This window comes from Diabrotica virgifera, chromosome 3 (genome assembly GCF_917563875.1).
Source record: "Diabrotica virgifera virgifera chromosome 3, PGI_DIABVI_V3a".
In the NCBI taxonomy this organism is placed as follows: Eukaryota; Metazoa; Arthropoda; class Insecta; order Coleoptera; family Chrysomelidae; genus Diabrotica; species Diabrotica virgifera.
This window is the reverse complement of record NC_065445.1, coordinates 101,972,537-102,000,092: the sequence shown is the minus strand read 5'-3', so window position 1 is coordinate 102,000,092 and position 27,556 is coordinate 101,972,537. Positions and strand designations below refer to the sequence as shown.

The window sequence follows — 27,556 nt, the reverse complement described above, 5'->3', positions numbered from 1 at the left end:
AGACGTGATTCTATTAAGGAATAGTATACCATCTTTAAGAAAGATAAATCAAGAATGTTGCTGAGATATCTAAATCTGTATAGTATCATTCTTAGAGTTTTACATACCATATCAATATGTATATCCCATTTCAAGTGACAATCTATATAAACACCTAAATATTTTATGTATTCTTTCCTATTTATTTTAATGTACGCCTTATTATAGTTTAGATTTAATTCCATGAATTCGGGTAAATTATTTTTATATATTGAAAATGGTATAAAGTAAGTTTTATCTGTATTAACTGTCAGTAGTTTCCTACTTAGCCAATCTAGAACCTTTACAGTTTCTGTTTCTGCCAAAGTTTTAAGTTCATTCCAAGAATTACTAGTGTAAAGTATAACTGTGTCGTCAGCAAAACAAATAATCTTTCCATTTATTTTCATTGCCGCTAGATCATTTATATATATTGAAAACAATAAAGGGCCTAAAACAGTACCTTGAGGCACACCATACTCAATGGTTCTTTCAGTACTAAGTTTGTTATTAATTTTGACAATTTGTAATCTATTTTTTAAATAACTTTGAAATAGTAAATATGGTATTCCTCTTATTCCAAGATCGCTCAAAGCACTTAATAACTGTTGATGACTAACAGTATCAAATGCTTTCGCTAAATCTAAAAATATTGCTAAAGTAGGAGAACCACTGTCCAGCATCTTATATAAATAATCAGTAGCAGATGTTATAGCATCTGAAGTGGAATATCCTTTTTTAAAACCAAATTGGTTTGTAGAAAGCAGGTTAAACTTTTTAAGATATTGATTAACTCGTTCGGCTAATGCCTTTTCAAAGATTTTTGCAAGGCTGGTAATAAGTGATATTGGACGATAATTTTGCACTAATTTTTTATCACCCTTTTTAAATATAGGTATAATTACAGCTTTTTTAAAATTGTCAGGACATGTACCTTGTTCAAATATTATATTTATTAAATTAGTTATTGGATCAACAACATAATGGGAAATTATCTTTAACAGATCAGCAGAAATGTTATCTATGCCAGGAGATTTTTTTGGTTTTAAAGAATGAATAATACACTGAACTTCTGATTTTGTTACGGGTTTTAGAAAAAACGTACTATTACATGTAGTTTTTGGAGGATTAGGTGAAGATGGTATTTTAATATTTTTAGCAAGCTCAGACCCTATATTAGAAAAATAATCATTAAAAATATTGCAAATATTCTGACTATCAGTGATTACCTCATTATTTTGATTTAAAATGGAATTAATTTCATTTTTTGTTTGATTATTATCTAATTTTTTAATAGTGTTCCACAGACCTTTAGAACTGTTTTTATATTTTGTGATTTCTGAATGAAAGTAATTCTTTTTTGCCTCAATAATCAGTTTATTTAATTTATTTTTGTAAATTGTATATTCTTTTTTTAATCTTAGGTCATCTGGCTTGTTCATAAATTTTCTGTATAGTTCATTTTTTTTATTAACTGATTTTATTAAACCATCAGTCATCCAGATATTCCTCTTAATCTCACATCTTTTTTTCTTTATTTCTTTTGTATTTTTATTGATTAAAGAAATGAGTGTATCTGTAAAATTATTTAAGAAATCATTAGGATTATTAGTATTAGAAAAGTAATCCCAATTTTGAAAACTAAGATCTTTTTTTAAATCATCATAATTAATTATTTTCCTAAATTTAGTTTTGTATTCAATTTTATTTTTTTCAAAAGAAAAACTTACAAATGTTGCTTTATGATCAGTCACAGAGAGATCCAGAACAGCTGATAAAGCATTATGGTTGATACAAAACTTACTTTTTATAAAAATGTGGTCTATACAACTACGATAATTCCCTTGTACTCTAGTATTTTTATTTATTATAGATAGAAAATTATGTTCACTCAATATGCTTAAATACTCAGAAGATTCTGGTGTCATGTTTTTGATATTAATATTAATATCGCCCAATAAAATATGATAATTACAAACTGATTTTTTAGTAATCTCTAAATATTTATCTAAATCACTACAAAAATGCTCTTCATCTGTTGATGGTGGTCTGTAAATCACTGTTATTATTGTATTTTTATTATTTTTACCTAATATAGATACATTGGTACATTGTGTAGCTTTTTTTATTTTGTTTTTTTTTTTAATTATTTTACTGTTTTTTTAATATATATTTTAATTTGTGCGAAACACTTCCTTTTTTTTTCTTTTTTATTTTTGTTTCTATTTTTTTTCTTTTTTTTTTTATTTATTATTTTTTTGTTATTATTTTATTATGTGTTTTTTTATATATTATTTTTTTTTTTAATTTTTTCAAACCACATTAACAAATTATGCCTATTATATTACGTTTACAACTTGTATTTACATAATTTAACATGTTTATAAATGAGATGAAGAATTTCCATATCATTTGTAAATATTAAAGTATTAAGGTTTATTGGGAAAAAACATTTTAAATCTTTTAATTCCTTATAAAGGTCGTTTATGTTATTTATGTTTAAATGACATTCTAATATGACATGTGTTAGATCTCCGATTTTGCCACAAGTACAATTGGGAGTATCTGACAAGCCGATTCTATGCATGTAATATGGCGTAAGAGCATGATTATGACTATCGGATATGACTATATCATGATATGACTATCGGATGTAATAAACCTTACTCAACAGTAATAACCCATTGAGAGACAAAAAAAGTGCCGAAATGAAATTTTTATTATTAAATGTGTAAATCTAGAGGAGGTCAAGAAATTTTTCCAACGTTTATATTTTTTTACTGACTGTGTGTTTGTAATATAATCAAACGAATGTATTAATCAGTTTACTACATCATAAAATATACAGGGTTATTTTTTTACAATTTAAACAAATTTTAATGGTAGAAAAAAATTAAATTTTTAGTATCCTATAAATAGGACGCTGGCCTATAATGGGTTAAATCAAGAGTACCTTTTACTACTAAAATACCTCACAATTTAAGAATCCAGTATCAAGAATGCTTAAAAGTTAAAGACAAAAATGTTATGCGATAAAATAGCCGCTGCCCTACCCAAAATGGACGCCTATGACCGGTACTAGAAATTCAAAATGGATGAGGTCGATTTATCGCTGGAAGATAAATATGTGTACCAATTTTTGTTTTTCTAAATAGAAGCATTCTGGAGATATTTAAGAGAAACTAAAAACAAGACGCCATTTTCAAAGAGCTCTAGTTCCCTTAGGAAGCATTTTCGGACTAGATGAATTGGGTTAAAATGTCTTAAAATTATCTGTGGAATCTCCTGTCTTGGTTTGTCGGTAGAGTTTCTGGACACCCTGTATAAGTAATGGTAAAAAGTTGTGAATAATTCGAGTTATATTTTGGATAATTCGAACTTTTCTACTATCTTTTCTGGATATCTTAGAATCTCTTGTCATTAATGAGAAACTGGATTCTAAAAAGCAGCTAAAAATTTCGGATTTCTTTGGAAAAAATTAAAGTCTGTCTTTTTTATAGCTTGCAAATGTTTTAATTGGAATTCTTGGCCGAATTTTGTTGGCCCATCTTTTTCGGTCGGCAAAATTCGGGCAAGAATATGAACGAAAACATCTGCAATTGGTAAAAATGGTCAACTATTATTGATTTTTATCGTTTGTAGATGTTTTTGTAGGTATCATTGTTCTTTGTAGATATTTTTAATTCGAATTTTTGGATAATTTATTTAACAGTCCGCTAAGATTCAAATTATCCAAGTTTAAATCACTGTACTATGAAACATAATTTTACAAACAAATAAGGTTTTTAAATGAACTGAAAGTCTCAGATACAGAATCCATCATTTTAATAAAAATTAAAGCGGTAAATAATAATTTAAATCTGAAAATTTTCTTGTTAGAAATTCTTTCTGGTACATCCTTAATCTGCGACTTTTACAATAGGGAACTTGCATAAATTTTTAAATATTAAAATAATATTAAAAAACATAAGGTAACATGATCTTAAAACGCTTGCATGCGAAAAAAACAAATATTTTTAACCCGTACGCTAATTACGACGTTTTGAAAATGCTATAAAATTCAAATATCTTAGGAGGCTCTTGAACGTCCTTCTATTCGTCTGACGTCAGAGGCCACGGTCAACCGGGCTAGCTAGCAGTCGGAAACAACGCGATTAGGTATTACGGGTATATTACATTTTAATCGTATTTAAATGGAAATTACCAGCTATTATTTGTATTCTTGCATAGTTCTACAATCAGTTTATTTACTTTAAAGTGATATTTATAAATCTTTAGAAATTACTAATGTGTTTATAACGTATAAGTACTATTACTCACGAGGGGTTTTCAAAAGAAAGCGATTAAGTACAATAGTACATTTTAATCGTCTTTAATTGAAAATTCCTAGTATTTCGATCGTATTTTCCTTGTATTTCGATCACAAAATCATTGAGTAGATATACAAAAAAATCAATTTAAAATTACTTTCCCGATATTACTCCTGACTGTAAATTTATGAGTGCACAAACAATTTTTGTTATATTATCTGTATGTGATATCAATTTGCTATCAATACAGGCATGGGGGGGGCTAAGCAAGCAAATTCTCTTAATCTACGTATAACTCGTTCAATGTGAATTCTTAAACTAGCTACTCTTTTTGTTTCAAATACTTCACTTTTTGTAAGTTTTGTACTTGAAGATACACTTGCTGGTCTAATTAATTGGCAATCTCTGCTAACTAACAAATGCTCTATGTGTTTAAAACCCCTGTCAGCCATTACCGCCACTTTCGGTGGAAGAACATTTAAAAAACCACTCTGTTCAAGAATAACTGCATCCGACGTTCTTCCACCGAAAGCAGTAGAAATAAAATTAATAATCCCATCAGGAGTGCAAGCAATTAAATATTTTAGAGTATTGCACTTTTTGTATTCAGACCATGTTAAGGACTGTTTAACAGAATCTGATGGCTTTTCAATTTCTAAGCAATCGATAATACAAAATACTTTACTATAACGAGCTCAAAATGCTAAGGGTAAGTTTAATTTAACTGAACTCACTTGGGGATTAAAAATACAAGATCTTAAATATTTACTAAGTAATGGAACAGATTTTGCAAATATTCTCGATGCATTGCTTTCGCTTATGCCGAAATCATCTCCAAGAGACATAAATGTTTGTCCTGTTCTTATCTTTTTAAGAGTTAAAAATGGATGCATTGTTTGAGTCTTACAATATTTTTCCATTAATTGAAACGTGTAAAATGCATATTCTGGTAGCCCCATATACAGTCTAGGTCTGTATTGTAACTTCATCACTGTACACTTCAAAGACAAACTTTTAAATTGTTTTGCTTCCTCTTCTTTCGTATCTTCATCACAAGATAAAGAATCGCTTTCATTGTACCAACAGTCGTCACTACCACTATATTCACTATACTCTTCAAATACAGAACTTCCTGATTCACTTTTTGTATCTTCAAATATTTGCAAGTCTTTTATAGGTGAAGTTCCTGCATCCTTATTATGTATTTTCAATGGCGACAACCCGACTCCTTTGAAATTTGCACTGAATACCTTTACTTCTTATTTTGATGTGAGTCTGTGTTGATACATGATTCAGTTTTTGAGGTAAAGCTGATTGGTTTAATTCAGGTCCTGATTGTACTAAGTTTGTGAAACTAGGATCACATTGTCTCTTATCATCATTGTCCTCTAAAACAGACTTAGATGTAGAAGCGGCATCTTCAAGAAGCTGTCGTTTAACCCTTTTAAGGGCTGCTTCCCTCACAGGCTGAGAAAAAGCTCGTTTTCTGTCTGGTTGACAATCAAATATGTGCGGGACAACACCTGACTTAATAATTTTGGGACCACCCATAATCTTGAATTTTATATAGTTATCCATATCTTGTTCCAACTGCAACAAATAAACAAGTATAAGTAGGCACTTTTCATGAAACGATAACTAATATTTTTTTAAGTAGAAAATAGGTACCTAATTAGATAAATACTTACATCAAAATGATCCTCACAGACATAAAGACCTATGCTTTTTTGTGAAATATCCTTTTTATCTCGCCTGCATGCCTTTAGCCATTTTAATCGACGTTTTGGTTCTTTTGGTAGAGTAAAAAATGTTTGTTGGATGTTCTGACAGTTGTGCTTTTGCATCCCGGCACTATACAGTACTTATATTGCGCAGATTTGTTTTCCATTTTGATAAAGTATATTACACAATAAATACACTAAACTACACTAAATACAATAACATAAATACCGAGCAAACGTCACAGTTATTCGACACGCACAACTGGCAATGGCAAACTGCATTCAAATCAATAGCCCACCGAACGGGCAAAAACGATAAGAGTGGCCTGTGACGTCAGACCCAAGCTCGCGCTTTTGAAGTTGTTTGAAACGGAAATGTTAGGCGCAGAACTTTGATCAGATGTTGTACGTACACTATTCATTGTTAAGACGTAATATTTTGAATATAACATTTTTAAACATAAATTAACAACTTTATGCAAAAAAATTTTTTAGTGCAAGTTTCCTATTTATAAGACCGCAGACGACGAATATAGAAAACAAAAAGGACTCCACTATATGCAGTCACATTCCGTTTTCATTCGTCTAGAAAAAGGACAGAAAGAAACTTCCTAGTACTCAAATCTGAGTAAAGATAGAAAATCTTTTACTAGGAAGTTTCTTTCTGTCCTTTTCCTAGACGAATGAAAACGGAATGTGACTGCATATAGTAGAGTCCTTTTTATTTTCTATATTCGTTGTCTGCGGTCTTATAAATTGTAAAAGTCGCAGATTAAAAATGTACCAGAAAGAATTTCAAACAAGAAAAGTTTCAGATTTAAAGTAAAATTTAATAAAAAATTTTTGTCTTGGTAAAAGGTATATTAGCTTCAAAAGCCCCTATAGGGCTACAAACATGGAAACGAAACGTTTTCGCTCTGTTAGAAGAGCATCATCAATGTTACAAGAACATGGTGAGCCAACCAAAAAATACAAAGGTCAAAGCCTTTCAAAAACAGACTAAAAGTGTTATATAGATGCAAAAATTGCAAAATCCAACGGATGGTTAAAATTCCTATGGCTACGGCCCTAGGGCAACATATGACTCCCACACGTAGTGGGTCAATAGGTAACAATTAGGTCATTATGTTACAAGAGGTGACAGGCAACTGGTGAATTATGTTACAAGAGGCTTTTTAAACTAATATACCTTTTACCAAGACAAACATTTTTTATTGAATTTTACTTGTAATTAATGGTATACAGCCAGGTACAGGAAATTCTTCCCTGTGGATTTTGTATCTGAGACTTTTCAGTTCATTTAAGAGATGTGAATTTCCCAATGTGAATTTCAATGATCTCCGAAATTCACCTTAAATAGATGGGCTGGTTGATTTTCGCTTCAGAGATGTGCACGCTAGCTCTGCTGAGGAAGCCTGTAAGGCAGAAACAGCTCTGAATCGAAAGCAAGCAAAAACCATCTTTAACTTTAAAGTAGGTACTTATTTCATCATAAGAAAAATAATTATCATTGCAAGACAAACACATGAAATTTTTCACAAATAGGGCAACAAAAACAAAGTTTTGAAGTTATACTTCTTTAGGTGCGATTGGGAAAAATGTAGAGAGCGATTTTTTATAAAAACGGCAGTATGAAGTGCACGCACACCGACAGTATGAAGTTAGTTGCTAACGCCCGGTTTCATAATCAACTTAAAGTGAACATTAACTAAAGTTCACTTTAACTTTGACATTTACCCATATGAATTGCATTGATAAAGGTAACAACTTAAAATTTAAAGTCCACATTAACTGATTATGAAACCGAGCGTTAATCTGTCAAGTTACCTATGTACCGGTGCAAACGAAGTGTGAAAAAATATATTGGTGTTTGTAGTAAATGTATTTATTATAATTTTTGTGTCTTTGGATTTGTCTTTCTAGGAAATGGGATAATATAAGTATTAAAATATGATGAATAGAAGATTAAAAACCAAAATCCACAAGGAAAAGAAAAAAATTTTCCTGTAGTTGGCTCTATACCATCAATCACAAAAATTGGAAAAAAAACCCTTTGTAAAAGGTATACAATTTTATTAAAAATCATCATCAGTGTTAAAACAGGTTGGATGCCAGCTGAGCCACCAAAGTAATACTAGGGTTATTTATTATACCCTTTAAATGTTACATAGTTGCATTAAAGGTGCATACTTGATTGTAGTAAAAGTAACCAAAAGCTGTTTTATAAGACCATGAAAACGTTAAGAAGGGGAAAAATACAGTTCAATTGACAATTAGAGACGAAACAGGAAACATTTTGACACAGGAAGAAGAAATAATGGAAAGATGGAAAAGGTATTTTTAAGAACTATTATCAACTGAAAACGAAACACCACATTGACATTATACCATTAACGTGACAAACACCGGAGAAACCATAGAAGAAACGCAAGCCACTGCAATAACATGGGAAGAATTTACACAAGGACTGGCAAAAATGAAAAATGGAAAGTCACCAGGGCATGATAAAATAACAACTGAGATGCTCAAATATATGGGAGTACAAGGACAACACATATTATTACAATTAATAAAAAAGATATGGAAAGCTAGAAGAATACCAGAAGAATGGAAGATCTCGTTGATACTACCCATATTTAAATCTGGAGATAAAAAAGAATGCAAAAATTATAGAGGCATAATGCTCTTATGCTCGGCGATGAAACTGTACGAACAAATACTACAAGAAAAGCTGACAAAGACAATCGATATAACATTAGCAGAAACTCAAAGTGGCTTTAGAAAAGGAAGAAGTGTGCAAGATCACATCTTCACTATTAAACAGATCATTGAGAAAACGAAACTCAGAAGAGGAAAAGAATATTTTGCGTTTATCGACTTACAAAAAGCGTTTGATCTTGTTCCTCGGCAAAAAGTGTGGTCGCTTCTGGAACAAAGAAGAATAGCAACCAAACTAAGGAAAAATATTGAATGTCTATATAAAAATACGATGAAGTGTGTTATAACTAGAAACCTCAAGTCAGAAAATTTTAATTTTTATAGTTTCACCGTGTATAATTCTGAATCATATTGATTAATAGCTTAATTATTAGAGCCCATGCAACTTCTTGTAAACTAAAGAAATTGCCAAATAGTTGTTATTCTGATTGTACTTCCAAGTCTTGCAATTGCGTCCTTGATTAAATTTTAGTTCTAAGCTTTCAAAGTTCAAACTTCTGTTACTCTGTAAAAAGGCAATAAACTTATTGATGAATCGTAGCATTTTCGTAAGATTATAAATTAGCTTTTGGGACTATTTTGTTGAGTCGCAGTCTATTATAAAATTTTACCTAACCAACACCTGTAGTGTAATAATTCAGTAGATGTCAATAAAACCATATTTTTTTACTCCACGACTTCAAGCATTTATTTATCGTCGTCGATCTAGAAGAAACGCACACAGGTCATTCGAAAACAATTCAAACCTTATGTTACATCGAATTGTCCATTGCACCATTGCATCATGTGCACCATACTGTATATCCTGGTATATCCTTGATATTGCTATTGATACAATTTTGCTTTTCTTTATGTGTATCATCTCCATTATACATCTTTTGTGATAGTTATGTCAACATTAGTTTTTATTTTAGAATTTATTGAAGAGGAGAACTCACTGAAAGTTATGGAAACAATATCTGTACATACAAGTAATAAGGAGAAGCCCGAGAGTCAACCTGATGTGGAAAAGCAATTAAAGTGTGAAATTTGTTTTAAGCAGTTTAGTACAGCAAATAATTTGGAAAGACATTTGAGAGTGCACACTGGAGAGAAACCTTACAAGTGTGAAATTTGTTTGAAGCAGGTGACTACAGCAAATAATTTGAAAAGACATTTGAGAGTGCACTCTGGAGACAAATCTTACAAGTGTGAAATTTGTTTTAAGCCGTTTACTACAGCAAATAATTTGAAAACACATTTGAGAGTGCACACTGGAGAAACACCGTACAAGTGTGAAATTTGTTTTAAACCGTTTAATAGAGCAGATACGTTGAAAACACATTTGAGAGTACACACTGGAGAGAAACCTTACAAGTGTGAAATTTGTTTGAAACAATTTTCGACGGCAAGTGATTTGAAAATACATTTGAGAGTGCACACAGGAGAGAAACCGTACAAGTGTAAAATTTGTTTAAAACGGTTTACAAGAATAAGTTCTTTAAACACACATTCGAGAAGGCACACGTGAGAGAAATCTTACAAGTGTGAAATTTGTTTTTGGGCAATTTACTCAGGCAAATAATTTGAAAACACATTTGAGAGTGCACACTGGAGAAACACAGTACAAGCAGAGAACAACGAACACAGAGAAGCGACACTCCTTTGAATGTTCGTGACCAAGCCGCCAATGACACTAAACCAACCAGCAGCAACCAGGGAACCAATAGTCAGTGGGCATATCATATAATATAAATTCGTAAATAAAATTAAGCATTTATCTTGACTTTCAATAGACTTTCAATTTAGAACATGATTTAAATGAAGATTTCCAGTTTAATAAGTCTGAAGTAGAGAAATTTTGGCAGATAATACTCAATTCCACGCAATAGAAAATTGGTCGGACGTAGAGAATAATGGCATTATAACTCATTATTCTGCTGCACGACCAATACAAAATAATGATATTTCGTGCCAATCACTGAGCGTGCTGGAAGATTATTTTTTTAGAAAATACAAAAGAGTTGACAAACCCTGTAACAGATACGGGCGAAAAATCACAAACGACAGTTAATAACAATTTTGAAAATAGAGTCGAAAATGAAACCCAATTAAATCTTAGTGATAAGCATTAGCATAGATGAGAAGAAGAAAACTACGATGAAAATTAACCATCCGTATGATTGGGTACTGCTTATAAGAAGCTGTAAACAAAAGAATTCTTTTATAGATAAAGGCAGGTTTTGTTTATATTCGATTCAGAGTTGGACCACCACCTCCATATAGCTATTTCAGCATCCTCATTTCTCCTCAGTGAAGCTATGCAGTCACAACTCTAATGACTCTAATTACTCTTTTATAATAAAAGTAATGGAATCCAACGATTTTCATAATTTTGCAGAATTATTGAAAACTGATTTGATACAAAAAAAGTTACTGAGAGTGTCGATAAGTTTCTTTGGAAAGATCTGCAATGGGCACGTTATTCTGCACATAATTTTACAACTCTGTATTTCAAGTCGTCACTTAATAATGAAGAAGAATTTAAGTCTGTCAACTACAGAAGAAGGGGAAAACAATCAGCCCAGCTTCAACTACTAAATCAGAAAAACCTTATGGAGCTTTTGCCTTTCATAGATAAACAATTTTGGCCATGCCATTTTATCAAGAGTTGTTGGTAGCTGATGTTACTGACCTCGATCCCAATTTAGTGGAGGTCGATTCTGATGATATTTAGATATTTTTTGTGCTACTTTGGTTTATAATAAAATATTTTGAATAAAATTTTGTGGAATTATTTTAGATGTAAGCAAATAAATCATCGCTAAATGTGCGTAATACATATCACTATTTAAGGTATCTTGCATTATGTCAAATTCGCACCTAAAGTACAACCGTGAATATCCGGATAAGTCATTCAATATCTTCTAAAATTTAATTTAATGTAACTAATTATATTTCTATCCAATAGTCCCTTGTTATCGTCAAAAAAGTGCTTTTAAATGTTTCAACGTTATTCTGCGATTTTGCACGATCCCGTAAACATTGTTTCGGCTCTCCTGAAAAATTTACTAAAGTTGACTTATGTGCTTATTCACAGAAGCCAGAGATATATCAAGTCTTGAGACCCAGAAGAAGCTGAGTTGTAGAAAATGAAAAGTAGGTTCTTATTCGTCAAATTCCAGATCGAATATTTCAACGTAAAATCACCAAAAAATGAAACACTTTTCGGGAAAAACTCATCACAATATTATTTAAGTGTTTAAATTTTTGGAGAATTTAATTAAGATGTTTCTGTAGTAATTTGCCCATACTTGCATACATGTATTCATTATGGTAGGGGAGCCCAAGCCAGGATTTTTCCAGTTACTCGAGCGCGTCAGATTATTACATGGGGAGAAACCTTATACCCTGTAAATGTACCTCTACCATATTCGCGGTGTGCAAGTACTTGGAAGGGATACGCGAAACGATCGTATCTTGTAAAATATTGCAACTTTCTTAAATAATTCATATTGTCAATTGAAATTGTCAAATTGACGTACATTTCATACCTATTGTCATTTAAGAAGAAAAATTATCTATTGCTCCACAATATTGATATGATATGCAATTATTATATAAAGGTAAATTTAATTAATTGTATTTTTCTTGCAGTACTGCATTTTAATAACTAATTTTATTTATACCCTATTCCACGAACATATGCCTGTTTTGGATTACTTCGACAACGAATATTTTACTGTGCAAAATAAGAAGAACGAAAGTAAATTGCAAATTACATTGTTGTTTATTGGAATAATTATTAGCGCCATTTACTTTCGTACTTCTTATGTTGTACAGTAAAATATTCGTTGTCGAAGTAATCCAAAACAGGCGTATGTTCGTAGAATGGCCCATACTACATACAATTGTTTACGTTTTGATAACATAACCTAAATATTATTTTTTCTTATTATTTTTTTTGACTATGGCCTTGACAATTATCCAGTAAGTGGGACCGTATGATTGGCCAATTTAATTAAAAGTGCAGAGTGTAGAAACCAGGTGTCGCTTTTCCGAACTTGCACGGTCCCAATATTGGCTCTTTATACAGGGGTGTTCGTTAAGGGGGCCAAAACAAAAAACCTATCGTTAGAAAAACTAGAAATCGTCAGATTAAGATAAGGTAAGTTAAGTACATACAAAACAGTGTATACAGGGTGATTCATTAAGAATGTCCAATCTCTTAGTTGTATATTTTAGACCTCAAAATAATACAATTTAATCCAAATCACTTAAATAAAATGTGCCTCGTAACTGAGTTTTTAAAAATTTAATAGCTATTTTTACCCAGTACTTTAAAACTATTTCACATATCCTTGTCATACTTAGCAGAAAGTGGAGGTGCCGTACACCCTATAAATATTATGATAAACAACTGTTTCTGGCTACTACCAGAGGCGTACGACAGGGGACAGTGAATGGTTTACCCTTCCCAAATTCTACGCCACTGACGGAATTGCTATTTTAGCACAATATTTCGATTCTCCAATACTTTCTATGTAAATAATATAGTCTTTATTCGTACAGATAAAGTTATTAGTTTTCGAGATATTTGAAGTTGAAAATGAAACGACACAGCTATTTTGATTAATGTATTGTGCTCTTTTTGATTTTTAACTTCAATTATCTTGAAAACTAATGATTTTATCATGATGAACGAACAGTATATTATTTACGTAGAAAGTACTGGAGAATCTAAATATTGCGCTAAAATAGCAATTCCGCCAGTGACGTAGAATTTGGGAAGGATAAACCATTCCCTGTTCCCTGTCGTACGCCTCTGGTAGTATCCAGAAACGAGTATTTAACATAATTTAGTAGGGTATACAGTATCTACACTTTTTGGCAAGCATGATAAGGATATTTGAAATGCTTTTAAATTACTATGGGTACAAATAATTTTTAAATTATGCTGTAACTCAGTAAGGAGCCACATTTTATATAAATGATCTGGGTTAAATATAAAATATTTATTATAATACTTATTATACTTGGCAAAAAGTGTAGTTAGTGTACACCCTACTAAATTATGTTAAATAAATATTTCTGGTTACTACCAGAGACGTACTATAGGGGACAGCGAATGGTTTACCCTTCCAAAATTCTACGCCACTGGCCGAATTGCTGTTTTAGCATAATATTTAGATTCTCCAGTACTTTCTATGTAAATAATATACTCTTCATTCATAATGATAAAATCATTAGTTTTCGAGATATTTGAAGTTAAAAATCAAAAAGAGCACAATACATTAATCAAAATCGCTATGTCGTTTCATTTTCAACTTCAAATATCTCGAAAACTAATGACTTTATCGTTACGAATAAAGACTATATTATTTAGATAGAAAGTATTGGAGAATCGAAGTATTGTGTCAAAATAGCAATTTCGCCAGTGGCGTAGAATTTGGGAAGGGTAAACCATTCACTGTCCCCTGCCGTACGCCTCTGGTACACAATTTAGTAGGGTGTATGGTACCTACACTTTCTGCCAAGTATAACAAGGATATGTCAAGTAGTTTTAAAGTACTGGGTAAAAATGGTTGTTAAATTTTTTATTAAAACACCCTGTAACTCAGTAACGAGCCACATTTTATTTAAGTGATTTGGGTCAAATCTTAATATTTTGAGGTCTAGAATCTACAACCCAGAGAATGGACATTCTTAATGAATCACCCTGTATTTAAAAAATCTGACGATTAGAGCGGGGCGTAAGGAAGTGGGTGTCACAAAGTTTCACAAGAGAAAAGCGAAATGAACGACAGATCGAAAAACTAAACAATACGTATTCAGTATTGGAGTACGTATTTGAATACGATCGAGGGGTGGGGGTAAATTTAAACTTTTAAAAGCGAATCCCGCGAAATTAACATCAGATCAAAAAAGTGAAAAATACACTTATTTAATATTTTTGAAAATTCTATCGAATGACACCAAACACGACCCCCCACGGAGGAGAGGTGGGGGTTACTTTAAAATCTTAAATAGGAGCGCTCATTTTTTATTGCAGATTTGGATTCCTTACGTAAAAATAAGTAACTTTTATTCGAGACATTTTTTCGAAATGTGGATAGATGGCACTATAATCGAAAAAAACGATTGTTGGAAATGGAAAATTAAATTAAAAAATTTAAAGCCCCCAATAAAATGAAAAACTTTACTTTTTAGGACCTGCTCTTCGTAACCCAATAGGTCGCCATAACTCTCCAGTGACTGAACATTTAGCATACTTTCCTCCCCTACTATTATTACTCTGGTGTTGGGGCTCCTACTAAATAAAGCTCGCAAGCTTACCTAACTGAAATTTTATTTTGGCTTTTCACTAAAAAGACATATTGTACTTTTTTACTTTATTATAAGACACACGTACAATTGGCCCAAGTCTCGAACTACATTACGAACAGCGTCAGCAGTTAAAAAATAAACTGTATATTTACTTTCTTCGCTTTTATGAGACTTACATTATTTATACAAGGTCAGAAACTGTAAATATCTATTGGATTGCGATAACATTTACATTCTCTTGTTTACCAATTGCATTTCTAAATTCTCTTGTTTCTATTTTAGAATTTATTGAAGAGGAGAACTCATTGCAAGTTATGGAAACAATACCTGTACATACAAGTAATAAAGAGCGACGTGCAAGTCAACCTGATATAGAAAAGAAATTAAAGTGTGAAATTTGTTTTAAGCAGTTTACTGCAGCAAGTAGTTTAAAAATACATTTGAGAGTGCACACTGGCGAAACACCGTACAAGTGTGAAATTTGTTCTAAACAGTTTAATAGAGCAGATACTTTGAAAACACATTTGAGAGTGCACACTGGAGAGAAACCCTACAAGTGTAAAATTTGTTTTCAGCAGTTTACTACAGGAAGTAATTTAAAAGTACATTTGAGACTTCACAATGAAGAGAAACCTTACAAGTGTGAAATTTGTTATAAGCAGTTTAGCCAAGGAAGTTATTTGAAAATACATTTGAGAATGCACACTGGAGAGAAACCTTACAAGTGTGAAATTTGTTTTAAACAATTTTCGATTGCAAATACTTTGAAAATACATTTGAGAGTGCACACTGGAGAGAAACCTTACAAGTGTGAAATTTGTTTTAAACAATTTTCGATGGCAAGTGATTTGAAAATACATTTGAGAGTGCACACAGGAGAGAAACCTTACAAGTGTGAAATTTGTTTTAAGCAGTTTTCTCGAACAGACTATTTGAAAAAGCATTTGAGAGTGCACAGTGGAGAAAAAGCTCAGAAGTGTGAAATCTGTTTTAAGCAGTTTTCTCGAACAGACTATTTGAAAAAGCATTTGAGAGTGCACGTTGGATGAAAACCATACAAGTGTGAAATTTAGAAAACCATGCAAGAGTGAAGGCACAAATATTTTACGGCTATCCATACTTTTTCTTTATACGGCAAATTACATGTAAGCAGAACTTAATAAAACAATTAGAAAAGAACTAAAACGCGACATACAAAGATGGAATGAGAACTTAATACAGCGAGTCATTGAAAACAACAGAGGCTTAAAATGTCTAAGACCCGCACTGGGTGTACAAAAAATCATTAAAATTAAAGACGCCAATGAGGAAGAAAAGCACAAATAAACAAAAATAGTCGAAGATTTCTACAAAACCTTGTACAGCTCGCAAAGCCAGCCTAATGAATCAACAAAGGAGAACGTCAAAAGAAAAATAAAAGACGTGGCATCAGAAGTACTACCAAATATAAAGGGATTCAAAATAGAAAGAGCTTTAAAAGAACTAAAAAATAATAAAGCTCCAGGACACGACGGTATAATTGCAGAGCTCTTGAAAGCAAGCAAAACAGTAACAACCTCTATACTAACAGCTATTTAATAAATGTCTTCAAAATAGCAAGATCCCTAAAGACTTGAACGAAGCTCTATTAACATTTTTGCTGCTGACTTTTTTCGAGAGGTGTTACCCAGGAGCGGCAATAACTTTTTTCTAAAATATCATTATAATTGATATTAGAATACATAATACTATTAAATTAATTAAATAAAGTGTATATTTATCTATAAAATATTATTTGAATTTTTGACTCCGATGAGAGTCATTTTTGGCTCCGATCGGCACAAGGCAAATTAGAACGTTTTTCTAGAGAAATAATTATATAACGGGTTTTTAGAAAAAATAAGTTATTGATTCCATAAAATACAGAAATTTGGTTCCCATATCAACAATTTCAAAGCATTCTTCAATACAAAATCCGGGTTGATCAGGACATTTTTCACAGTGATATGTTGTCTTCTTTCCAATTTTGTTTTCGGAGCATATTTTGCAACGCTTTCTCTTTGTTCGTCCCTTATTGACCATAGGAATTTTTGAAATACTATGTCTGTAGGAAAGTTTTTGTGGATTTTTAAACACAAGTTTCTGTTTTTTTTTACTTTGAAGGGCCCGGCATACTTTCCGCCATTTTGAATCACGAAATAACCACAGCAAAGATCAGATAAAAATTTTTGACACTTTACTTAAGTCCTAAATCACACCTTGACAAACATTAACTAACGTCGGCGTCGTACTAAGTAAAATATACCGTCTTGAAAATCAACGGGTTACTGTCCCCGATCAGAGTTATGCGCACCTAGCAAAGGACCACTTTGACGCCGATCGGAGTCATGCGCAGCAAAAGTGTTAATACACTTACACAAAAAAGTGGACAAATGTGACCTACAGAATTATAAACCTATATCGTTGCTCAGTCAAGTATACAAACTATTTATGAGAATTATTAACAACCGGTTGACCTACAAAATGGACAATTACCAACCGGTGGAACAGGCTGGCTTCCGCAAAGGATATACATAGTACATCAGACCATCTGCTGACAATGAGAACATTGATAGAGAAGGTAAATGAATACCAACTACATACCCGTATTTCTTGCCTTCGTAGACTATGAAAGGGCGTTTGATAGTATCGAGATGTGGGCCATAAGTCAAGCTATTAATAATTGTAGAATAGATTCGAGATATAGGCAACGAATACATAATAAAAACCATTCCTGGTCAAAAAAATCCGGATCCCTTAAAAATGGGTCATTTTGCTGTCTCGAATTTCCTAAACCTGTTGTCCGATTTAAGTGATTTGTTTAATATGGTACAGTCTTAATCTTTAATATTATCGCTGTAGTAAAATTGTTGCTAGACAGGTAAATTTTCACTGTATACCGGGTGTACCAATCAAACTGTTTTTTTTTTCTCAAAGTTTGCATCACCCTGTGGAATATTCTAGCATTTATAAAATACTGAAATTAAAACCCAACTATAATAGCCTCAGATTTTCTTAACATTCTGTTTTTTTATTCATTCGTTTATGTTGGATGATAAAAAAGTTAGGTACTTTAACCACTAGCCATGTTTTTCATCAATACATGGTGTTTTTTAAATAAGTATGACAAACTTTAAGGGGTAATTCTGCATGGAAAAATAGTGACAGTTTTCTTTCCAAATGTATGTTCACGAATGCTTCGTTTCCGAGATACGGGGTGTTGAAATTTTTCTGCCAAACTGACGATTTATTTGTTGCTCTAAGACCGGTTGAGATATGCAAATGCAATTGGTGGTTTTTAAGAGATAGCTGTTGCAAATTTTTTGACATACAATTAAGAATTTTATATTCGCCATTGGCGCGCATACGGATTATACGACCCGTAGGTACGCGTAATGGTCTGAATTTTAAAGAAATATTTAGTACGCCACTGAGATATTTCAAATTAAAATCATTTTTGAATTCCTCGTTCAATTTACAAAAAAAATCTTTCTTCCTTTTCTTCATATGAGGCTTCGTTTTTATGCAAAGAAATAAAACATCTTAACGTTTACAAAGTACAGTGGAACCCCAATAAGTCGGCCTCTGATAACCCGAAAGTCCGGTTAACCCGGACCGATTTTCATCAGACAAAACAAACATTTTTTCACTTTGACTGAGTTTTTTTACCAAGAAATAAAGAATACTGGATACAGCTGTACGTAATATAGATGTTCTGTGCATATGTATTTCATGTTTTTGCAATTATAATGGAGTTTATCTGTAAATATACCGTATTTTATTAATTTTTACCATATTCTCCGGCTAACCCGGATTTTCGATAACCCGAATCGGACGCGGTCCCAATTAATCCGACTTATCGAGGTTCCACTGTATTTGAAATAAGCTTCTATGCATACGGAAACTACCTCGAATACTTTGTAAGCGTTAAGATGTTTTATTTTTTTGCATAAAAATAGAGCCTCACATGAAAAAAGACAAGAAAGATTTTTTGTTGTAAATTGAACGAGGAATTTAAAAATGATTTTTAATTTGAAATACCTCATCAGTGGCGTTCTAATTTTTTCTTTAAAAAATTCAGACCATTACCCGTACTGTTCATATTACCCGTATGCGAGCCAATGGCGAATATAAAATTCTTAATTGTTTGTATGTTAAAAAATTTGCAATAACTACCTCTTAAAACTCACCAAATTTAATTTGCATATCTCAACCGGTTTTAGAGCCATACATAAGTCGTCAGTTTGTAAGAATAATTTCAACTCCCCATATCTCGGAAACAAAGCATTTGCGAACATACCTTTATAAAGCAAACAGTCATTATTTTTCATGCAGAATTACCCCTTAAATTTTGTCATACTTACTTTAAAACACCCTGTATTGATGAAAAACATGGCTAGTTGTTAAGTACCTAACTTTTTTATTATCCAACATAAACGGATGAATAAAAAAACAGAATGTTAAGAAAACGTGAGGCTATAGTTGGGTTTTAATTTCAGTATTTTATAAATGCTAGAATATTCCACAGGATGTGGCAAACTTTGACAAAAAAAACGCAGTTTGATTGGTACACCCGGTATACAATGACCATTTACCTGTCTAGCAACAATATTATTACAGCGATATTAAAGAATAACGCTATAATATATTAAAAACATCACTTAAATCGGTTTAGGAAATTCGAGACATCAAAAATTGCCCATTTTTAAGGTGTCCGGATTTTTTTGACCAGGAGTGTATATACAGTTCGCTGGAATTAGTGTTACCCTCCCTTATTAACTTATTTCTTTTTAGCACATAAGCAAAACGCTCGGACAGGTCGATTTTTAAAATAATCATAATATATTATAGCATCAATGTTTCGAACTTTACGCGATCCCTCTTCAGGTGACAGGCGTAACTTTGATTTTTTTAAATGGGAAAGTACATCTTGTAACACCTCATTTAAAAGCTTTTAAAATACTGATTACAAAAATGTATAATACTTTAATCCTGTTTGAGAGCGTAGGCGCAAAATTTCAGTCGAATTCTTTCTAAATGCAATCATTTTTTTCGAATCCTGAAAAAACTAAAATATTTTTGAAAAATTTAAACACAGAATGAAATATTATAGTATTCTCCATTGGTCGAAAGTCCCTGAGAACTCCTATAATGTTAGTGTCTTCCTAAGAGAAAATTTAGTCTGATTTTTAATTTCAAATGTATCATTCAAAAGAAACTTTTTGTTTATTCTAAGGGACTGTCAGCCCTCGGTAATAATGTAATCTTTCATTATGCGTTTAAATTTTTAAAAAATACTTATTTGTTTTCTCGGCATTCGAAAAAAAATGAATGCGTTTGAAAAGAGTTCGACCGAAATTCTGCACTTACGCTCTCAAAATGGATTAAAGTGTTATACATTTTTGTAATCAGTATTTCAAAAGCTTTTAAATGAGGTGTCACATAATGTACTTTCTCATTTAAAAAAATCAAAGTTATGCCTGTCACCTGAGAGATCGCGTAAAATTCGAAACATTGATGCTATAATTTACTATGATTATTTTAAAAATCGACTTGTCCGAGCGTTTTGCTTATGTGCTAAAAATAAATTTGTTAATAAGAGGGGGGGGGGGGTAACACTTATTCCAGCGCACTGTATGAAAATGCAACTATGATAGTACAACTACACGAAAATACAAAACCCACCCCGTTAAGAGAGGCGTGAGACAAGGAGACTGATCGCCAAAGCCTTTCAACCTAGCCCTTGAAGACGTCTTCAAAACGACAAATTGGTCAGCCTATGGCAGTAATGTTAATGGCAACAAGCTAAACCACCTCAGATTCGCTGACGACATTGTGATTATAGCGAGCTCATTCGAGGCACTGCAAATTATGATGGAGGAACTCGCAGGCAGCTCCCGCTCCCAATACGTCGGCCTAAAGATGAACATGAGAAAAACAAAAATAATGTCAAGCACAGATGACCCCAGACGTATAACTATAAATGGCAGTGAGATAGAAAAATTCCAGGAATATATCTACCTAGGCCAAATCCTGAAACTTGACAAAGAGAACCAAAGTGAGGAAATTACTAGGAGAGCAAGTATGTATAATCCTGCATGGGCAGGATTTTGAATATTAAGAACTGCAAAATACCCCAATACTTGAGGAGCTAATTGTTCAACCAGTGCATCCTTCCTATCATGACATATGGATGTCAAACCTGGATCCTAACCAAGGTAAATATGAATAAACTAACCACAACAGAAAGAGCAATGAAAAGAGTAATGTTAGGTATACGACTGTCAGATAAAAAGAGGAACGACTGGTAAGATCAAAAACAAAAGTCGAGGACATAACAAAAGTTGCCAAACTTAAATGGAGCTTCGCATGCCGCACTGCTAGACAAAAAGACCAACGTTGGAATGCAACAATACAACACTGGAGACCTTACGAAAGTAAACGACCGAGAGGAAGACCACAGATGAGGTGGGTTGATGATATTAAAAAAATTGCCGGAACAAATTGGAAATATGTTGCTCAAGATAGAGACCGATGGAAGGAGTTGGGAGAGGCATATATCCAAACGTGGACGATAGAAGGCTCATAAGAAGAAGAAAATTCTCACTGGTATGGAGATTAGTTGACAATGACATTGTCACAATTAACTTAGAGATGACTTTTGAATGTTCTTGGATAACCGTTATTTGTTTAATGGCTTAAATTATTAGTTCAGTTAATTAATACAGAAAAATCTCGATATAACGGACCTCTACTTAACGGACTTTTGGATATAATCGACAAAAAATCTGTTCAAATATAAAAAAATTAAAAACGTCCTGATAACATTATTCATGCTTAATCCTTCCCATACCAAGATGCATTGCATACCGACGGGGTCTCTGTGGATCCCAAATGCTGTATTTTATAAATAATTTATCTGTCCGTTTCATTTCATAACTAATAAAGCATGGTTCACCTCAAATATTTTCAAAAATTGATTTTTTTAAGAATTTGTACAAGCAGTGAGAAAATTTCAAGAGAAGAAACTTAGAATAGATAGCTCCGGAAGAGGTGAAATGGTTATTGATTTTAGACAACGCTCCTACTCATCCCTCTGAAAAGTTTTTAGTTCAGAAGAAAACAACTCTAATTGTATTCTTTTTGCCAAAAAATATAACATCGCTTATTGAACTCTTGGAACAGGGAATAATGTTGGCAACCAAACGAATATATCATAGAAAGTTTTTGATGAAGTCGGTAATGGTTTTATTGCATGATGAAGATAATGCAGAAGATACAAGAGGGCGGCGTACCTTGCAAAACTTTAGTTTTACAATTTAAAATCAACAATTTTAAATTTTGCTTTAGTATGGAAGATCAAACATTAAGAAATGGTTGGAAGAATTTGATTGTTGGACAAGATGCAGTCATAGATTTAGACGGGTTGGAAGTTCCTGATTTCTGTAGGACAATACGTAATAATGCCACAGAAAAAGTAGTTTAATAAGATGTTTTAAAATGTCTAGAAGTAGATGAAGGTGACCCTGGGTATAACATCATGACTGAAAGTGAAATATCAGATAAAGTTATGAACCTCCGAAGGGTTCCAATGATTGGAGTTGCTCGTAGTTGCCAACTGACATTCTTTGGCTGGTTCCATCTTGGTTTGGGTGGCGCCCCGGTTGCCCTACCCGCGCACGGGTTGCACTGGGCGGTCGCTTCGGCGACCAGTCGATACAGATAGCACGGACTGAATCCGACACACCTGGGACACCTTTCCCGACGGTCTTAAGAAGATTACCACATAAAACAAGTTATGAACCTAAAAAATAAGGATGGAAGTGAAGATAGCCAAGAAGGCAAAACAACACTGCCAAAACTGACGTTATCAGATGTATTATACGTATTTTCGTAATTTTAGAGAGTTGATTATAAAAAACAACAAACTACAAACAAACCTTGATTCCTCTTTCAATGCAGGATTACCGAAAACAAGCGCGTCGATATCAAAGAGCAACGTCACTTCACTATGAATGTCAGATATCAATTTAATAGAAATATTTGTTTGTTTTGTATTTTTTATATCAAAATACAGTGTACATATACCCAGAGTTTTTTTATTTATTTTAAACCTATTTTTGTACAACGGACTTTCGGTTTTAACGGACACCCTGTCCCCCAATTAATTCGTTATATCGAGGTTTTACTATATGATTATTTTCTCACTAACCATGTATTCAGCGGTTACAATAATTTATATACATACTTTACAATAAAAACTAATACTCGTGAAAAGAAAAATTTTTTTAATATATTGTTACTATGGAACGCTTAGATAAATTTTGAGAATTAACAACAAAATACTTGGATCACAGAATATATATATTCTCTGCTTGGATCTTCCATAAATAATAGACAACAATAAATAACTTTTTATTAATTTCATGTCTTAAATCAATGGTTCCCAACCTTTTATGTGTGACAACCCACCTTCGGATGTTTTTTCATATTCGCGACCCATCCCTCACCTATGATATTATATATTTACGGTATTCAGCTACTGTAAGAGCCATGCCGAGACCCACCTGGGCCCGGATTACGAACACTCGATACGAACCGTATCCGCCATGTTTTCCCATAAGGCGCTACGGTAAAACATGGCGGATACGATGCGTATCGAGTGTACGTAATCCGGGCCCCTGAAGTCCGCTCGCGACCCACCGGTTGGGAAACGCTGTCTTAAATCAATTAGTTATCAAATACGCTATCAATATTATGTAATAAACAACTCAAAATATTCCTGAAGCCGCAGTCGTGTCAAATATTTAGTAGCCTTATTTGTCACTGTCTTGTCAAGGTTCATAAATAGACAGGTTGCATGGTAACTTCTCACCAATCAACGTCGAGAATCTAATGGCGGGAGTGACGTCACCCAGAATGCTGCATTCAAATTCATTCACTTCACTCATTGAAATCAACTCGGAAAGTAGGAATGTATTGAAAATGTGTATATTTAAAAAAAAATACGTTTGGATTTTTAATGACTATTTATTTCATATATTCTTTAAAAAATGTGGTAGATACCTGTAGAGTTACAAAAATCATAGAATATAATTGTAATTAAATATATGCAGTAGAATAGCATTACTACTTAATTAAAGCAGAAGGAGATTCTTTCTTGTGTATATATGGGACTAAATCATTCAAATATCCTAGGTATATTAATAATGGGTTGAATACAATTTACTTTTTTAAATGATTTTGAGTAGGTATATAATAATTTTGAATTGGGGATAATGCATGTAGTACATTATTATAAATTACTCCTAACATGTAAACCATGGTGAAAAAGAGATTCAACTAAAGATTTATGTATCAAAATTAGTAGTTTTTCCCTTAAGTTTAACATAAGAGCATCTGATTACGTTAGGTACTGGATTATAATATCTAAAACTATTAAAACATTATGATTCCATTCAATAGGTACCTGTGAAGTTTTACATTAACAGTAAATTATAAAAAAATACAATTTCAGTGCAATAAAGGGAATTTTCCCCATTTTATATATTCATTTAGTTTATAATTGCTTATTCAAACGATCTTCAGATGGCTGCAATATTGTTTATAATTTTATATGAAACAATTACATATAATAAATCTATTATCTATAGACTCAAGGCCCCGTCTCACCATCAAATAATTGACAGTTATTTGATCAAACTTGACAGTTAGTGACACAAAGTGACAGTTAGTATGTATAGTTTGTGTCACTAGTCAAGTTTGACTGTCAAGTTTGATCAAATAACTGTCAATTATTTGATGGTGAGACGGGGCCTTTAATTAGATATATTGTTCAATAAGTCTAAGCAGATTGTAACCTACATAGATGATGTAAACTTGATGTGAAGAACTGCAAGAGACATTACAGAACTGTAATGTCTATACAAGAATGTCCTTTACTATACAATATAGCAGAAAGAAAATCCAGTAAGTAAGTAGGTACTTAATACAACCACATTAAAATGTATCTTAACACTTGTAAAAGAGTTTTGGGTTTAAGTTATTATACTAAAAACACTTAATGATATCTATAGATACATTATATCTCAAGATATAAACACAAATTAAAACACTAACGATATTTAATAACAAAATATAGCCTCCAAACCACGTATCCTATTATGTTTACAAACAATTCGTAAAATTGATCGTCTGGGTGACGTCACGATGACAATATTTCATTTGTCAATGTCAAAGTTACCATACAACCTATGGTATAGGGACCTTGCTGTCTTGTCACCTTTATGCTCGACTGAGTGCATTGTATGAGAAAGATAGCGAATGTTCGATTTGGAAAATATCACCACGAACATGGTGTTCATTTTTTTCGAATCCTGAAAAATCTAATAAATATTTTTGAAAAATTTAATCGCTGTATGAAGGACTATATTATTACCGAGGGTAGAAAGTTCCTTAGAATAAACAAAAAGTTTCTTTTGAATGAGATATTTAAAATTAAAAATCACACTAAATTTTCTCTTTTTCTTCACCCCTGTCACTTATGAAAATAAATATTATGGAAGTTTTGAGGGACTTTCTATCCTGGGTAATAACGTAATCTTTCATTCTGCGTTTATATTTTTCAAAAATACTTATTAGGATTCTCAGGCATGGGAGCTGAAATTTTGCGCCTATTCCCTTAAGCAATTTACTCAGGCAAATAATTTGAAAACATTTAGTCCACTCACGGTTTTTGCTCCAAATTTTAAAGAACCGCTTGGATTGACATGAAATTTGGCATACACGTAGCTAACATGTCAAAGAAAAAAGTGATTTGTGCCGATATGTGCAGCGCCGGATAAAGGGGCGGGCGACCGCCCGGGGCGCCAAATTTTGAAGGACGCCGATATAAAATATATTTTTTTTTTCATTTCATATTTTTTTTTTGATTTTACATATTAACTTTGAAAATTTTTCCTATGACATTGTTTGAATATTTCTAATATTATTTATAAGAAAAATATTTTTATGTGTAGTCAGAATTCATAACTCAAAAAAAGATTAATAAACTAAAACCAAACCTCACTAATAACCATAATGCAACCTAAGAAATGTTGTGGTTTTTATCACTCATACAAAATTAATGCAGACAAATTCTTTTTACGATCTAAAAAGGTTGTTCATTTTTTTGGGTCATTTGTCACGCAGGTATCACGTATGTCAGCAATCTACTTTAAAAATGGAGGAAGATCAAATTTTAAATTATCAGTAGTAATTGCACAAGAGCTCTAAAATTATTGAATTTTTCCCGAGTGTCACTTTGGCAGTTTTAATTTCACGAGCCGAAGGCGAGTGAATTTATGTCAAAGTGTCACGAGGGCAAAAATTCTATATTAATTTTAGAGTTCGAGTGCAATTTGTTGCGATTATTTCATGAATAAAACTGTTCAAAACCAAAATTCTATTGTAATTTATATATGTAAGTACCAATTAGTGAAATTAAACACACAGTTGTTATCAATATGTATTTGACGGTTGAAAGTCATCACTTTTATAATTTTTAAAACATTTGTCATTAATGTCACTGAATGTATTTTTTCGTAGCAACGAAGGGCATCTGACGTAATATGCTTAACGACGGGAGATTATCAAAAATTATCACCTTAATTTGCATGTCTCTAGCTTTCTATTGGTCAGAATCTCCTATGAATGAAATAATCAGTAGTAATTGCACAAGAGCTCTGAAATTATTGAATTTTTCCCGAGTGACACTTTGACAGTTTTAATTTCACGAGCCGAAGGCGAGTGAAATTATGTCAAAGTGTCACGAGAGCAAAAATTCTATATTAATTTCAGAGGTCGAGTGCAATTTGTTGCGATTATTTCATGAATAAAACTGTTCAAAACCAAAATTTTATTGTAATTTATTTATGTAAGTACCATTAAACACACAGTTTTTATAAATATTTGACGATTGAAAGTCATCACTTTTATAATTTTTAAAACATTAATTATCATTAATGTCACTGAATGTATTTTTTCGTAGCAACGAAGGGCATCTGTCGTAATATACTTAACGACGGGAGATTATCAAAAATTATAAATTTAATTCAGATTTCCGTAGCTTTCTATTGGTCAGAATCTCCTATGAATGAAATATTCAACAAAATTATGAATAGTCAGTGCAGTGATACTATATACCTACTGGTGCTTATGTCATAAAACTCTTTGGTTAAATAATTTTGTCTACCTGTAAATTTGCATTAACACTGGCGCGTGTGCTTTAAAGTGGAATAAAAAATGTTTTGTAAAATATTGGTTGTGGAATTAATAAATTTTTATTATTGTTCCGTTACATAAATTTCGGTAAGTAGCTATCCACGTAATAAAAAAAATAAATACATAATTAAATTTATGGTAGGAAATCATAATATTAAATTATTGCACATGAGGTCATGAGGTAAACGAAGAGAATTTTGAACA

The 27,556-nt window shown here is 32.2% G+C and overlaps 2 protein-coding genes across 7 annotated transcripts in view; one reads left to right on the top strand and one right to left on the bottom strand.

Moving 5' to 3' along the window:
- The window catches only part of LOC126881236 (zinc finger protein 239-like), a 65,651-nt gene that overhangs the window by 16,567 nt on the left and 21,528 nt on the right, over positions 1–27,556 (top strand). The window contains exon 3 of one of the 6 annotated variants that reach the window (XM_050645386.1): positions 15,356–19,519. The exons of 3 other annotated variants lie outside the window; for them this stretch is intronic. In XM_050645386.1, the coding sequence (XP_050501343.1) occupies positions 15,356–16,122 (767 nt within the window). In that variant the 3' untranslated portion in view covers positions 16,123–19,519. Of the gene's footprint in view, positions 1–9,681; positions 11,511–15,355; positions 19,520–27,556 lie in introns of those variants that run through there. 2 more of the 6 variants (XM_050645384.1, XM_050645387.1) reach the window with 2 other exon arrangements.
- On the bottom strand, positions 5,229–6,541 carry LOC126881241 (uncharacterized). Its single transcript, XM_050645393.1, has 2 exons — positions 6,017–6,541; positions 5,229–5,918 (listed from the first exon to the last, which is right to left on the bottom strand). Exons 1-2 carry the CDS (start codon positions 6,170–6,172, stop codon positions 5,526–5,528), a joined length of 549 nt encoding a protein of 182 aa, XP_050501350.1. The 5' UTR covers positions 6,173–6,541; the 3' UTR covers positions 5,229–5,525.

Excerpts from the sequence above, each read along its gene's own strand:
- LOC126881241 (XM_050645393.1), bottom strand. The coding sequence starts at position 6,172 with ATGCAAAAGCACAACTGTCAGAACATCCAACAAACATTTTTTACTCTA. Across the intron at positions 5,919-6,016 it reads TCTGTGAGGATCATTTTGAT|TTGGAACAAGATATGGATAA; the intron begins GTAAGTATTTAT and ends TATTTGTTGCAG.